The 14,703-nt window shown below is 37.1% G+C and overlaps 1 protein-coding gene across 8 annotated transcripts in view; it reads right to left on the reverse strand.

The window, feature by feature from the left end:
- pot1 (protection of telomeres 1 homolog) overlaps positions 1-14,703 on the reverse strand; it is a 120,335-nt gene that overhangs the window by 39,866 nt on the left and 65,766 nt on the right. For all 8 annotated transcript variants that reach the window (XM_039761160.1, XM_039761161.1, XM_039761159.1 and 5 more), the window contains one exon: positions 7,155-7,445. In XM_039761160.1, coding sequence (XP_039617094.1) covers positions 7,155-7,445 — 291 coding nt within the window. The remainder of the gene's footprint in view (positions 1-7,154; positions 7,446-14,703) is intronic.

A 14,703-nucleotide genomic window follows, 5' to 3' on the forward strand; every position in this document is an offset into this window, starting at 1 on the left:
CCTTCCCTCACTCTTACTTTTTTACACTGAGTATGGCTTTACCAAAACAATCACTGATGGCGAATAAAGTATCCATTATTCATAAAGCTTCAATTGGTGATCTGTCTTTCTGCGTTAACCGCATATTTTTTCATACGTCTCAAACCAAGGGATTGTGAGGGTAAAATGAATCGGGAAGCGCGCGTACATACTCCGTGCACCCCCTCTCGGGAATCAAACCTCGGACGTCGGCACTAGAGGCAAAGCCTGCGTGTGGTTTGTCTATTTGAGAGTATGTAGATCGGGATATATATATATATATATATATATATATATTATATATATATATATATATATATATATATATATATATATATATATACGCACTTCGTTGAAGTTATGAAAAAGAAAAGGGAACATTTTAAAAATAACGTGACATGATTGTCAATATACAGTAATTCTTTTGTGAGTGTTATGAGTGTTGCTGTCATCAAGGATTTGATTATCATTATTTCTTTCAATCAGGTTCTATTTGTAGGATGTGTTGTGTTCAAGTTACATTCCGTGTTTGTCAATCGTTGTAAAGATAACAGGTTTCATTCATCGATTCATTTCTTACTGCATCAATAAACAGCTCGTCTTTCTCTTTATCTGAGACGTGACACACTGCATGCACGGGGTTTTTTTTACACTCTTCCTTTAGGGGGGACATTGACTTTTTCCACCGTGTGCTTTGTTTCCGCAGTACCTGCACTTATAAATATGCTTGTATGTATCACATGCTTCATATTTTTTTGCTGCCTTCTCAATTGTGTAATTCGGTTTTTGTTTAGCACTCTTTGGAACTGTTGCTTTTTGTCTGTGCACTGCGTCAGTTCATGTGAGCCGCTCGGTGTACATGCATCGAAAGTTCCCAGCTGTGCTGGTGCCATCTTGTGCGATGTCCACGGCTGTATTTAATGTTAGCTTAGACCCGGCACTTAAAAGTTTCTCTCGCAGTTTCGCTGAGTTTGTGCCAAACACCACCCTGACCATCTCATCTTTCTCTGCATAAGCACAGTCCTTCACCTGTGAATATTTAGCGGCAGTGTTTCTATTGGATTGCCGCTGACGGACGGCCTTATATGGGCAGGCACTAAATTACGTGGGAAGTATAACTCCGCCTCCCACAGGCATCGAGCAGAAGTCTATTATAGTATATGGACGAAAAAATAGGTTCCAGTTATGACCATTACGCGTAGAATTTCGAAATGAAACCTGCCCAACTTTTGTACACACACACACATATAAACATATATATATATATATATATATATATATATATATATATATATATATATATATATATATATATACATATACATACATATACACATATATACAGTCTTTGGGGTGCGAGCAACTGTTGCTGGGGGTGCCAGAATCCATGAAGGAAGAAAAATGAAAAACATTATTTGTACAAAATCTTAATTTATTTATCCATTCCTAAATAATTAAATGGGCAGGCTATTTCAGATCAGTGCAATACGCTGCTTGTTAAAACGGATGACTCCCGCTCTTACGTGCAAGTCTGCGTGGATATTATGAACTATCGTATCTGTTCAAGTTCTATTTAAATTTTAAATAGAAGGAATTTTTATTTAGTCGACAGAATATTATTCCGGAATAAATCAACTCAAACCTTAAATAACTTATAATATTTTGCTCTCCATAAAAATATATCCTGTCTAAATTATACAAGTTAGAAGTAAAGTAAACGTTAAAAGAACAAACATTCAAATTTCTTTACTCTTATGTAATTTTATATAAAAAATAAACTTAAATTTTAAATATCCCAAAAGATTTTGCTCTCCATAAAAATATATCTTGTCAAAATTATACAAATTCAAATATGAACATGGTGCATAACAAAACCTGGAAATATAAATAAAATTTGTTCTTTTCAGCAACAACAAATCAAATCATTCAGTTGTCTTTGCTCTTATGTCATTTTATCAGATTTGGACACGTGGCATCTTTTTTTGGCAACAAGTTCGTTTATGTTTGGTGTGAGGTTCTGTGTTGTGGAGATTCTCAGGATTGACTGCAGGTGCTCATCAGTGAGGCGACTCCTGTGTGCTGTTTTGTTAGTCTTCATGACTGATAAGAGCTTCTCACACAGATATGTGCTACCAAACTTGCACAAGGTTCGAGCCGCATGTAGACGGAGCTGGAGCATTTCTGCGCGAATGGAGTGAATAAACTGTGTGGGTCGTGCAGTATCGTACTTTGCCTTCAGTGTGCCATTACACTGCAGCTCAATCACCTCCATCTGAATCTGCACAGGTGCAGTTTCCACATCGACGGCAAATGGGTTGCGAAACAAGTTTATCAGCAAAGTACGTATTTGGGAACACCGTTATGCCGATTTGGTTCAAGATTACTTGGCAAAAGGGAAAGTGGGGCAAGGTGCACTGGTGCATTTGTGTCTCCCATAAAAGTAGCTTCACTTGAAATCACTTTGTGATTTTGCACGGGTAAAAACGTCTGTTGAAGTGTCAGATTCTTCTTTAACTCTTCTGCTTTCTGTATCTTGTGATTAAGATTCTTAGATTAAATTCTGTAATTACAGCCACATTAGCTCCACAAATGAGACACACGGGTAAACATGTACTCAGCCTCCCATCAGTTTTGAAAGGCTCTATGTTCAGAATCACCTTTTCTCTTCGGCATCGTGTGGGCTAGCTTCGCTATAACTTGCAGCATCATAAGCTAGAATTGATTAACGCGGTAAGTGTTCGGCAAGGCAGCTGAAACGCTGCATTATGGGATCTGTAGTTTACCGTGTTACCAGCGCTTCATATCCCCAGGCCATTAATAACAATAATACAGTACACACCGGATTCCAAAAAAGTTGGGACACTAAACAAATTGTGAATAAAAACTGAATGCAATGATGTGGAGATGGCAAATGTCAATATTTTATTTGTAATAGAACGTAGATGACAGATCAAATGTTTAATCCGAGTAAATATATCATTTTAAAGGAAAAATATGTTGATTCAAAATTTCACGGTGTCAACAAATCCCAAAAAAGTTGGGACAAGTAGCAATAAGAGGCTGGAAAAAGTAAATTTGAGCATAACGAAGAGCTGGAAGACCAATAAACACTAATTAGGTCAATTGGCAACATGATTGGGTATAAAAAGAGCTTCTCACAGTGGCACTGTCTCTCAGAAGCCAAGATGGGTAGAGGATCACCAATTCCCACAATGTTGCGCAGAAAGATAGTGGAGCAATATCAGAAAGGTGTTACCCAGCGAAAAATTGAAAAGACTTTGCATCTATCATCATCAACTGTGCATAACATCATCCGAAGATTCAGAGAATCTGGAACAATCTCTGTGCGTAAGGGTCAAGGCCGTAAAACCATACTGGATGCCCGTGATCTCCGGGCCCTTAAACGACACTGCACCACAAACAGGAATGCTACTGTAAAGGAAATCACAGAATGGGCTCAGGAATACTTCCAGAAACCATTGTCAGTGAACACAATCCACCGTGCCATCCGCTGTTGCCAGCTGAAACTCTACAGTGCAAAGAAGAAGCCATTTCTAAGCAAGATCCACAAGCTCAGGCGTTGTCACTGGGCCAGGGATCATTTAAAATGGAGTGTGGCAAAATGGAAGACTGTTCTGTGGTCAGACGAGTCACGATTTCTTTTCGGAAATCTGGGACGCCATGTCATCTGGACCAAAGAGGACAAGGACAACCCAAGTTGTTATCAACGCTCAGTTCAGAAGCCTGCATCTCTGATGGTATGGGGTTGCATGAGTGCGTGTGGCATGGGCAGCTTGCATGTCTGGAAAGGCACCATCAATGCAGAAAAATATATTCAGGTTATAGAACAACATATGCTTCCATCCAGAAGTCATCTCTTTCAGGGAAGACCCTGCATTTTTCAACAAGATAATGCCAGACCACATTCTGCATCAATCACAACATCATGGCTGCGTAGGAGAAGGATCCGGGTACTGAAATGGCCAGTCTGCAGTCCAGATCTTTCACCTATAGAGAACATTTGGCGCATCATAAAGAGGAAGGTGCGACAAAGAAGGCCCAAGACGATTGAACAGTTAGAGGCCTGTATTAGACAAGAATGGGAGAGCATTCCTATTTCTAAACTTGAGAAACTGGTCTCTTCGGTCCCCAGACGTCTGTTGAGTGTTGTAAGAAGAAGGGGAGATGCCACACAGTGGTGAAAATGGCCTTGTCCCAACTTTTTTGGGATTTGTTGATGAAATTTATTCAGATGAAATTCTGAATCAACATATTTTTCCCTTAAAATCATACATTTTCTCAGTTTAAACTTTTGTTCCGTGATTTATGTTCTATTCTGAATAAAATATTAGAAGTTGGCACCTCCACATCATTGCATTCAGTTTTTATTCACGATTTGTATAGTGTCCCAACTTTTTTGGAATCCGGTTTGTATATATATCTATAATATATATGCAATTCTACAGCATGAGTAGAATCATCTGAGTATTAAAGGTGTAGGTCTGCTTTATAAGAATAATTTAGTGTTAAGTATTAAAAAAAAAAAAAGCATACCAGTCTCTTGTTTTTACAGGTACATATATATATATATATATATATATATATATATATATATATATATATATATATATATATATATATATATATATATATATATATATATATATATATATATATACATATACATATATATATATATATATATATATATATACACACATACATATATATATATATATATATATATACACACACATATATATATATATATATATAAAATAATATTTACTGCAGTAATTCATGAACAATTATTGGTCTTTATATACCAGAAAGACTTCCCAATGTACACATAGTTGATTTTCTCTATGATTTGTATTTTTATAATTAATGAGCACTTCATATTATTATTTTTAAAGCTCACTCTGTAAAATTAAACTATGATTATACAATTCAATGTTTATTATACTGTATTTATACATTATTATATCTGTCTTTACACGTGTTGCACAAATATTTAGTAAATGTAATAAACTTAACCAAGAATGTTTAAAAAAATCATTCAGAACATGTGTAGGTGAACGTAAATATATCTGCACAAACCGACACTAGTGAGTAACATTTTTAGACAGTTCAAAAGCAACGCAAATCGCAAAGCGTGTGTGCCGACTCGAACAAGCTTTTGCAGAATACATTAACTGACAAGAGGCTGGCCCGCCCTCTCCGAGTTTTGGTAGTCGTGATTCGTCAATTCTTGGTAGCAGAGCAAGCCGTCATTGGCCAATTCTTGGCAGCCGAAATGGGTCGCAATTGGTCAATTCTTGGTAGCCAATACGGGCCGCAATTGAACCGTGCTTTCAATTCTTGGTAGAATCTTGGTAGCGGAGAGCGATCCGATTGGTTCTCGCTACCAAGAATTACCTTGACTCACGGCTGCACGGAGGCGGTTTGTCTATTTGAGCATAGCAGTGTAATTCGGTTTTTGTTCAGCACTCTTTGGAACTGTTGCTTTTTGTCAGCACACTGCGTCAGTTCACATGAGCCACTGAATATGGTTTTGTATGTCACTCGCTCGCTTCTAATTGTTTCGCTGCCTTCTTAATTATATAATGCATGTTTTCTTCAGCGCTTTTTGTAGCTCTTCCTGGTTTTCTATGTAATGCGTGATTACGTGAGAGGCGTGATGATGTCACACGAAACTCCACCGCCCGCGGCTTTCGAGCTCAACTCCATTACAGTAAATGGAGAAAAATAGCTTCTAGTTATGACCATTATGTGTAGAATTTCGAAATGAAACTTTTGTAAGGAAGCTGTAAGGAATGAGCCTGCCAAATTTCAGCCTTCTACCTACGTGGGAAGTTGGAGAATTAGTGATGAGTCAGTGAGTCAGTCAGTCAGTGAGGGCTTTGCCTTTTATTAGTATAGATAAATACACATATATTATATATACACACACACATACTATATGAGCGCTTCCCGATTCATTTTACGCTCACACCCCCTGTGACAGATGATACAGATTTCGCAACCCATTGGTTTGAGAAGTATGAAAAAATATGAGGTTAATGCAGAAAAACAGATCACCAATTGAAGCTTTATGAATAATGGATACTTTATTCGCCATCAATAATTGTTTTGGTAAAGCCATACTCAGTGTAATCCTCCTTCCATTTTCTAATTTTTTCGCGACTAGCCATGATTAAATGAATGGTAAAAAAGTAAGAGCGAAGCAACTGTGACTTATTTAGGCAGGCAGGCGACAGCACAATAGCACGCGTGCTTGACGTAGTGCACGTCAAGTCGATCTAAAATGCACAATCAGATTCGAAAAAATATATCTTTTCAAGTTCTATTTGGATATAAGTAGGTTCTATTTAGTCGACAGAAATATCTTTGGTAGGAATTTAAGTTGAATTTAGTCTTTAAATTTCTATGGTGAAGAAAAATTTATGCAATGATGACTAAATTTAACTTGCATTCCTACCAAACATATTTCTGTCAACTAAATAAAAATTACTTATATTTAAAATTTAAATAGAACTTGAACAGATACGATAGTTCATAATACCCAATCAGCACTAAGTGCACCTAAGAGCGGGAGTCATCCGTTTTAACAAGCAGCGTATTGCACTGATATTTAGGAATGGATAGATAAATTAAGATTTTGTACAAATAATGTTTTTCATTTTTCTTCTTCGATGGATTCTGGCATATATATATATGACAGCAACACTCATAACAGTGACAAAACAATTACATTGACAATCATGTTACATTATTTTCAAAATGTTTCCTTTTTCATTACTTCTTTAACGCACTTCTTCTCCACTGCGAAGCGCAGGTATTTTGCTAGTATATTATAATTTGATTAATGAATAGAAAATCAATTTGTACCAACGGAACTCAGCAATTCTCAAAAATAACTTGCAGCTGGTAAATAACTCTAAGCAGCAATATAAGAATAACAGTCTATGACCCAAAAAAGTGCATTTTTATGATACTGTGAATTTTAAAAAACACAAAATGATTTAAAAAGTAAACAACTTACGAGTGAATTGAGAAAAACTGGAATCAGCAAAAAAAATATAAATTAAACCATATAAAAAGAAAAATGGAAAACAGATCTTATGTTCAAATACCTTTAACAATGTGGAGGACCTGTCCATTTCTGCTTTGGCAACAAGCTGGCATATTAAGTCAAAAAACTGCTGTGGTTGAACCTCTGAGAGTTTAAGTGCTGGCTCTAAGATGGGAGACTGTTCCATGGTCCACTGACGCAACTGTTCAACAATTCTTCTGTCCTCATCTGAAAAGTGGTATGACTTGCTTGATGTCCGTGGACTTACTGGGCTACCCATTCGACCATCAAACGTCAGTGCTGAAAATCCCACATTTGTTATCCCTCTCAGATCTCCTTGGAATTGCTGTATCTGCAGGCATGAAAGCAAGTGAAGAACTGTGTTAGTACTTGAGGAAATAGACAAAGCTAGAAGCTCTGTTTAAGATAGAAACCGATACCTTTTTTTATCAAGATACCATTAAATTAATTTAAAAATATAGCCAATACATTACTTTTGTTTCTAATGGCTATAACTACTTGAAATTACTGATTTTAAATTTATCATTCACATATGACTACAAAGCCCTATTGTTAGCAGCCATTATTTCAGTGTCCTAATGGTAAACTCCTTTAGCTTATCCTTAGTCATGTATAAATATGAATTGTTTATTAGAGAAACCTTTGTAATTGCATTAGCACTGTTGCAACCTGCTATTCTTTTCACTTAGATTGCAAGATAGTGGAATTCCTAAAGTTCAGTTCTGAAACAGCTTTCTCAAGAAACATTATTATGTTTTGTTTTTTTTTTGCAGAATGAAAGTGATTCCATGAAAACGATTGTCAAGAAACTGAAGATTTCATATAAAGTTGTCTATTACCATCTTGAGAAAAGAGGGCAAACTGGAGCGTACCAGGATGGAAATAGAAGGGTAAAGCCCAAATGCAGAACTGCATAAGACAATAAGTACATTCGCATTTGTAGTCTGAATAATAAATGCCATACAGGTCCTCAGTTGGTTTCCTCCTTAAATACATGGCAAAAACCAGTGTCATCTGGGTCATCTCGGTGTGCTTTTTACTGGCAGTGTAGGCTTTGAAACAGACACCCTCGGCAAATGTTTTCTATTCCAAATTAATTGTCTTTTTTAAAATTTTCCAGGGTGTAACATGTTATTTTTCCTTCTTAGCGTTAATTGACATCCCATGCTATCCATGTAAATGATTTTCAAACTATGGGCTGTGGCCCAGATAGGCTATTATTAAAAAATCAACTCCAATTTTAAAGGTTATCTTTAAATAGTTTATTTTTTAAATATACATATAGATAACTGAAAACCTTCTTTACTGCGGATGAAACGGAGTCTCTGTGCTCAGTTGTGGTTCGATTCCATCATATTGTTTCACAGGGCTCTTCCTGTGAGACTCTCTTCTCTTTCTACCCTCGTTCTCCTCTTCCATATCCATTGCACACAGCAAATTGCAGGCTTACACCATTCACAAAGACCGATAAGAGTTTTGCAGAAGTGAGTGTCTCAAGTAGGTGTAATCATCCTCACAAATTCCTACATGAGATGGCTACACAGCATGTCTGTCTGTGTCTCTCTCTCTCTCTCTCTCTCATGGCTGGTCCACCAGCGTTACAAGATTTTCAGTTTTGGAGGACTTGGTTAAAGTACCATCATTTTTAAAATAGTTTTAGAATTTGGCAGACTAAGGCTGAGTTATATACAATGAAGAACGGTGGTTTTTAACAATCTATATAATAAAAGCCCAGCGCGGTGTCCGTGTCCGCGTACCTTTTGGCTGTATAGCCGCCCCGTCCGTCCCCTCTCAGAATTCCTGCTTACCCCCTCTGTTCTTTCCCCTTTGCTTTTATTTTTCCTGTTCCCGAAAATCTTTTCAAAACAAAAGTAAAGAAATAGACAGAGCGTCACATTAATGTCTTCTCCCCTCTGCCTATTAAATAATCAATAAAATGAAATAAAAAAATCACGAAAGAAACAGAAACCACAACCTACCCTTACAGCGTCCACCGTGCTTCTGGCATTACAGCCAAACACGTGGTGTATGCAGGTTATGAGGTGTGACGCTAATTAATGCCCATACTACAACAGATTATATTGTTGATAAACTATTAACAGGGATCAACTCTTTTGGGGAAGTTCATAACAAAAAAAAAAAATAAATTATAAATAACATGTGCACTTGAGTATTTCGAGCTCCGAGTCTGAGTCGGATGGTTCCCCTGGTCACCAATTCGTGTTTCACTATGCCCACTATGCCTTTCCGTCTTCAGCTACCCATGTGCACTTGTACGAAGGAGACCTTACGGAACAATGCGAAACGAACGCAACTAAACCTGCTGCTGCGAGAGAGGACACATTACAGCGTGATCACGAAGCAAAGAGGCAAAGGCGTGACAGTCACTCACAAGAAACGGACACTCAGCATTCACACAGATTAGCTCGACGCGTCTCTGCCACACAACGAAAGGCAACTGAAACTCCTACAGAGAGAGAGGACACATTACGCCGTGATCGCCAAAGAAAGAGGCAAAAGAGTGCCAATGAGACACCCGACGACAGGTCCTTACGATTGCAAAACAACCGTAATATACAGAAGCGTACGGTCTCGCAAGAAACTCCGAGTGAACGCTCTCAAACTGACATTCACCACTCACAGACATAAATGTGGTAAGATGAAGGACCCAGTTCACGACTGGCAGCCGTGTTTAAACAGGTAATCCTTCAACTGTGGTCATCCAACGCACAGCGTAGCGCGCGCCAAGTTGCTAGTTATTAATAATAAAATACACAAATCAAACATTGCATTTTATTATTATTATTATTATTATTCAACAACAGAAAGCTATTGTTTCAGACAGAGTTGGCAATGTTTGGTATCCTTCATCCTTTCTTTAAAAATAAAGGAATAGGCCAACGTTAAAACAAAAACCGTAGTCTAAAGTTATCAAAACTGGAACTCCACCCTAACAATAATCTGTATATACATATATAATGCAAAGCAGACTGATTCATTCACTCACTTACTCATCACCAAAAACACAATTTCCTGTTTGGTTACAAAATTGAAATTTGGCACAATGGTGCATCTAGGGAACAAGGTATCTATACTAATAAAAGGCAAAGCCCTCACTCACTCACTCATCACTAATTCTCCAACTTCCCGTGTAGGTAGAAGGCTGAAATTTGGCAGGCTTATTCCTTACAGCTTACTTACAAAAGTTGGGCAGGTTTCATTTCGAAATTCTACGCATAAGGGTCATAACTGGAAGCTATTTTTCCCCATATAATGTAATGGAGTCTTGAGTTGGAGATGGCCGTGGGGGGCGGAGTTTCGTGTGACATCATCACGCCTCCTACGTAAGTACGTAGAGAACAAGGAAGAACTCCAAACAGCGATGAGCACAAAACGCCATTTCACAATTGAGAAGGCAGAAAAACATTATGAAGCAAATGATGCATACAAGCATATTCATAAGTACAGCTACTGCGGAAACAAAGCACGGCGTGAACCGTAAGTTTATATTAAATTAAGTTCATAGACAGGCTGCCACTAGCGTTTGTAATTTAGTGCCTGCCCATATAAGGCCGTCCATCAGCGGCAATCCAATACAAACACTGCCGGTAAATGTTCACGAGTGAAGGACTGTGCTTATGCAGAGGAAGATGAGATGGTCAGGGTGGTGTTTGGCACAAACTCATTGAAACTGCGAGAGAAACTTTTAAGTGCCGGGTCTTAGCTGACATTACGAGATGGCACCAGTACAGCTGGGAACCTTCGATGCAAGAACACCAAGCGGCTCCGTGAACTGGCGCAATGCGCAGACAAAAGCAACAGTTCCAAAGAGTGCTGAACAAAACCGAATTACACAATTGAGAAGGCAGCAAAAAATATGAAGCGTCTTATACATACAATCATATTCATAAGTGCAGCTACTGCGGAAACAAAGCACACGGTGGAAAAAGTGAATGTCCTGCTAAAGGAAGACAGTGTAAAAAAACCCGTGCATGCAGTTTGTCACATCACAGATAAAAGGAAGACGAGCTGTTTATTGATGCAGTAAGGAACTAATCGATGAATGAAACCTCTTATCTTTACAACGATTGACAAACACGGAATGTAACTTGAACACATCCTACAAATACGAGCCTGATTGAAAGAAATAATGATAATCAAATCCTTGATGACAGCAACATTCAATAACACTCACAAAACAATTACTGTATATTGACAATCATGTTACGTTATTTTTAAAATGTTCCCTTTTCTTTTCATAACTTCTACTTCTCCACTGCGTACACGGGTATATATATATAAATGTATATATATACCCGATCTACAATACATACTTTAGCATAGACAAGCCACACGCTGTGGCTAATTGTAGAGTCTTAAGCCTCTAATGCCGATATTCGAGGTTCGATTCCGAGAGGGGTGTACTGACTATATACGCTACTACCGATTCATTTTACCTTCGCATCTCCTTGGTTTGGGACGTATGAAAAATATTAGGTTAGCGAGAATCATGTTACGTTATTTTTAAAATTTTCCCTTTCTTAGCACAAGCACAGCTGAGAAGCTTCGATGCATGTACTCCATAACGCGTTAAAAATAACGCATTTAATCACACTTTCAATTCCAAGCAAGCGGGAACTTTTGTCAATGCATGATTTCCTGGTACATCCATTACACTGATGCACACATCACAGCTACAAAAATGTTAGAGTCGGAATAAAGCGCGTTCCTACGACTGATCATTTCGACTACCGAGCGAAGCCTTGATAAAAGCATGGTTTTGTGCACACTGAAAAGCAAGCAAAATTAGATGCATTACAGAAAGCGGACTTTGTGGCTCTTACTGGGGATCATTGGACTTCCGTGACCGTTAGTAATTCTAAATACATCTAATTACAAAATGTTCAATGATCACACTGTTTTAGCCTAATGTACAAAATAATTTTGGCTAATGTTACTCAGAGTTTAAAGAGTAAGCTGGTCAAATTACCTTTTATGTTTCTGACTTATTTTTTAAGAAGAAAACTGCACTTTATGTTGAAATTTTGGTTATTATTATTTAAAGACAATACTATTCTGAAAATGTACTTAAAGTACTTAAACTACCACTTTATTTTTAAGTCTGCCCAATTTTAACCAGGGATGATATTTTTGTTTCTGTTTTGAATTCAAATGCAGTTTAAAAGCTTTTTTTCAGAAATTAAAACAGCTTCAGTTTACAATATTCATGTCCATGTCTATTATTTGATTCTGTAAGCCCACTAAAACCGCTTTTAAATTAAAAAAAAAAATTTGCGATTTGGGGCAAATTTACGTGCGATTACATACGATTAATCAAGATTAATTCTTACACAGCCTCTAATTAATTGGATTAATTTTTTAATCGAGTCCCACCCCTAATATATATATATGTAGATATATATATGTAGATTTGTATATATATGTGTATATACAGTATATATGTAGATATGTATATGTTGTATATACAGTATGTATATATGTGTGTGTGTATATATACAGTATTTGTATATATGTATATGTATATATATATATATATATATATATATATATATATATATATATATATATATATATATATATATATATATATATATATATATATATATATATATATATATATATATATATGCCAGCAACACTCATGACAATGACAAAACAATTACATTGTCAATCATGTTACGTTATTATTAAAATGTTTCCTTTTCTTTTTACTTCTCCGCTGCCAATCGCAGGTATTTTGCTATATATATATATAATATAAATAGATAGATATGACAACAACACTCATATCAATGACAAAACAATTACATTAACAATCATCTTACGTTATTTTTAAAATGTTTGCTTTTCTTTTTCATAACTTCTTTAACACACTACTTCTCCGCTGCGAAGCGCGGGTATTCTGCTAGTCTGCCAATAAAGGACATTTTGATATAACAAAATGTAGGAGTAATCTCCCCACAACAGAAAAACTAAATACCCCAAAATCTCAAAAATGCCTTATTGGTTTGATTGAAATTTGGTGATATTATAGAAGACTAGGTAGACTATGCGACACATGTTCTGTACTTGCTGATAAATTTTTTGTCAATATTTATTCATTTTATGCTAACTTACATGCTCTATGCTGCATTAACAATGTGCTTTATGCAAATGAAGGACACAGCAGAAGTGGCTGACGGATAATGCAAGTAGCACCAGCAACCAACAGTAGGGTGGACACATGGCTGAAACTGGTATGGTGTCCCGGACAGGAAAAAAAAAGACATTGTCTTTGTGACAAAGTGTGGCAAAACTCAAAGAAACAAGCAATGCTTTTTGCAGTTGACTACCAGCACTCTTAGATGCAGACCGGCTTGGATATCCGTTACATATTTCAAAATTTTACAATTTCTGGAGGAGCTAAGCCAAGAAAATAAGGCTGACAACCACTGGCCTATGTATTTTTAATCATATACTGTATGGGTCAATAGTCTGGTGTAGTAAAGCATTTCCTTTGATATTAAGAGATCTATTGTTATACTAAATCATTAAGCAGCAAAATATGTGGTAAATTGCAATCCATGAATGAAGAACTCATATTCATTAATGAAACAGAATCTAAAGCATTAATTACTGCTATTTATTGGAAAACAGATGGCATCAAACCACAGACCTCTAAATATTGCTGAAGACAACATGGCTGTATGACGTCATTCAGTAAGGTCTGCGATTCTTATGTAATACCTTACCATGGGCAACTATATCATATACAAAGGATATATATGAAATGGCAAAAGTGTTCACCGTTTGACCAGCTAAAAAGCTTGCAGCAGTCACAATCCCATGGAACTACTGGACATTGCTGAACTTCTTTGAGTAAACATGATTAATAGAGTGATATTTTGCAATTAATTGCAATTTGAAAATTCAATCATTTTAAAGTTACATTAAAACAATCTAGATGAGAACAACCCATTTAGCCCTACAAAGCTCACCAGTCCTATCCACTTAATTCTTCTACAATAAAATCAAGTCTAGTTTTGAAATACCCTAAAGTTCTGCTGTCTACCACACTACATGATAGCTTATTTCATTTCTATGGTTCTCTGTGCAAAACTTTACAAAATTTTCAGGAGGTTGTTCACAGGGGATTTAATTTCATAAATATACCAACATCATCTGTGTCTGTGAAACTGGATTGTGTCGTGAGTGTTAATGATTATGTTGATAGCATTTTGTCTGATTTTTTTTATCTATAACAGTAATCATTTTTGTCATTTACTATCCATCCGTCCATCCATCCATTCTTTTCCACTTATCCGAGGTCAGGTCGCAGGGGCAGTAGCTTGAGCAGAGATGCCCAGACTTCCCTCTCCCCGGCCACTTCTAGCTCTTTCGGGGGAATCCCGAGGCGTTCCCAGGTCAGCCGGGAGACATAGTCCCTCCAGCGTATCCTGGGTCTTCTCCGGGGTTTCCTCCCGGTTGGACGTGCCCGGAACACCTCACCAGGGAGGCGTCCAGGAGGCATCCTGATCAGATGCCCGAGCCACCTCATCTGACTGCTCTCGATGCCGAGGAGCAGCGGC

Source organism: Polypterus senegalus, chromosome 8, assembly GCF_016835505.1.
Source record: "Polypterus senegalus isolate Bchr_013 chromosome 8, ASM1683550v1, whole genome shotgun sequence".
Taxonomy (NCBI): domain Eukaryota; kingdom Metazoa; phylum Chordata; class Cladistia; order Polypteriformes; family Polypteridae; genus Polypterus; species Polypterus senegalus.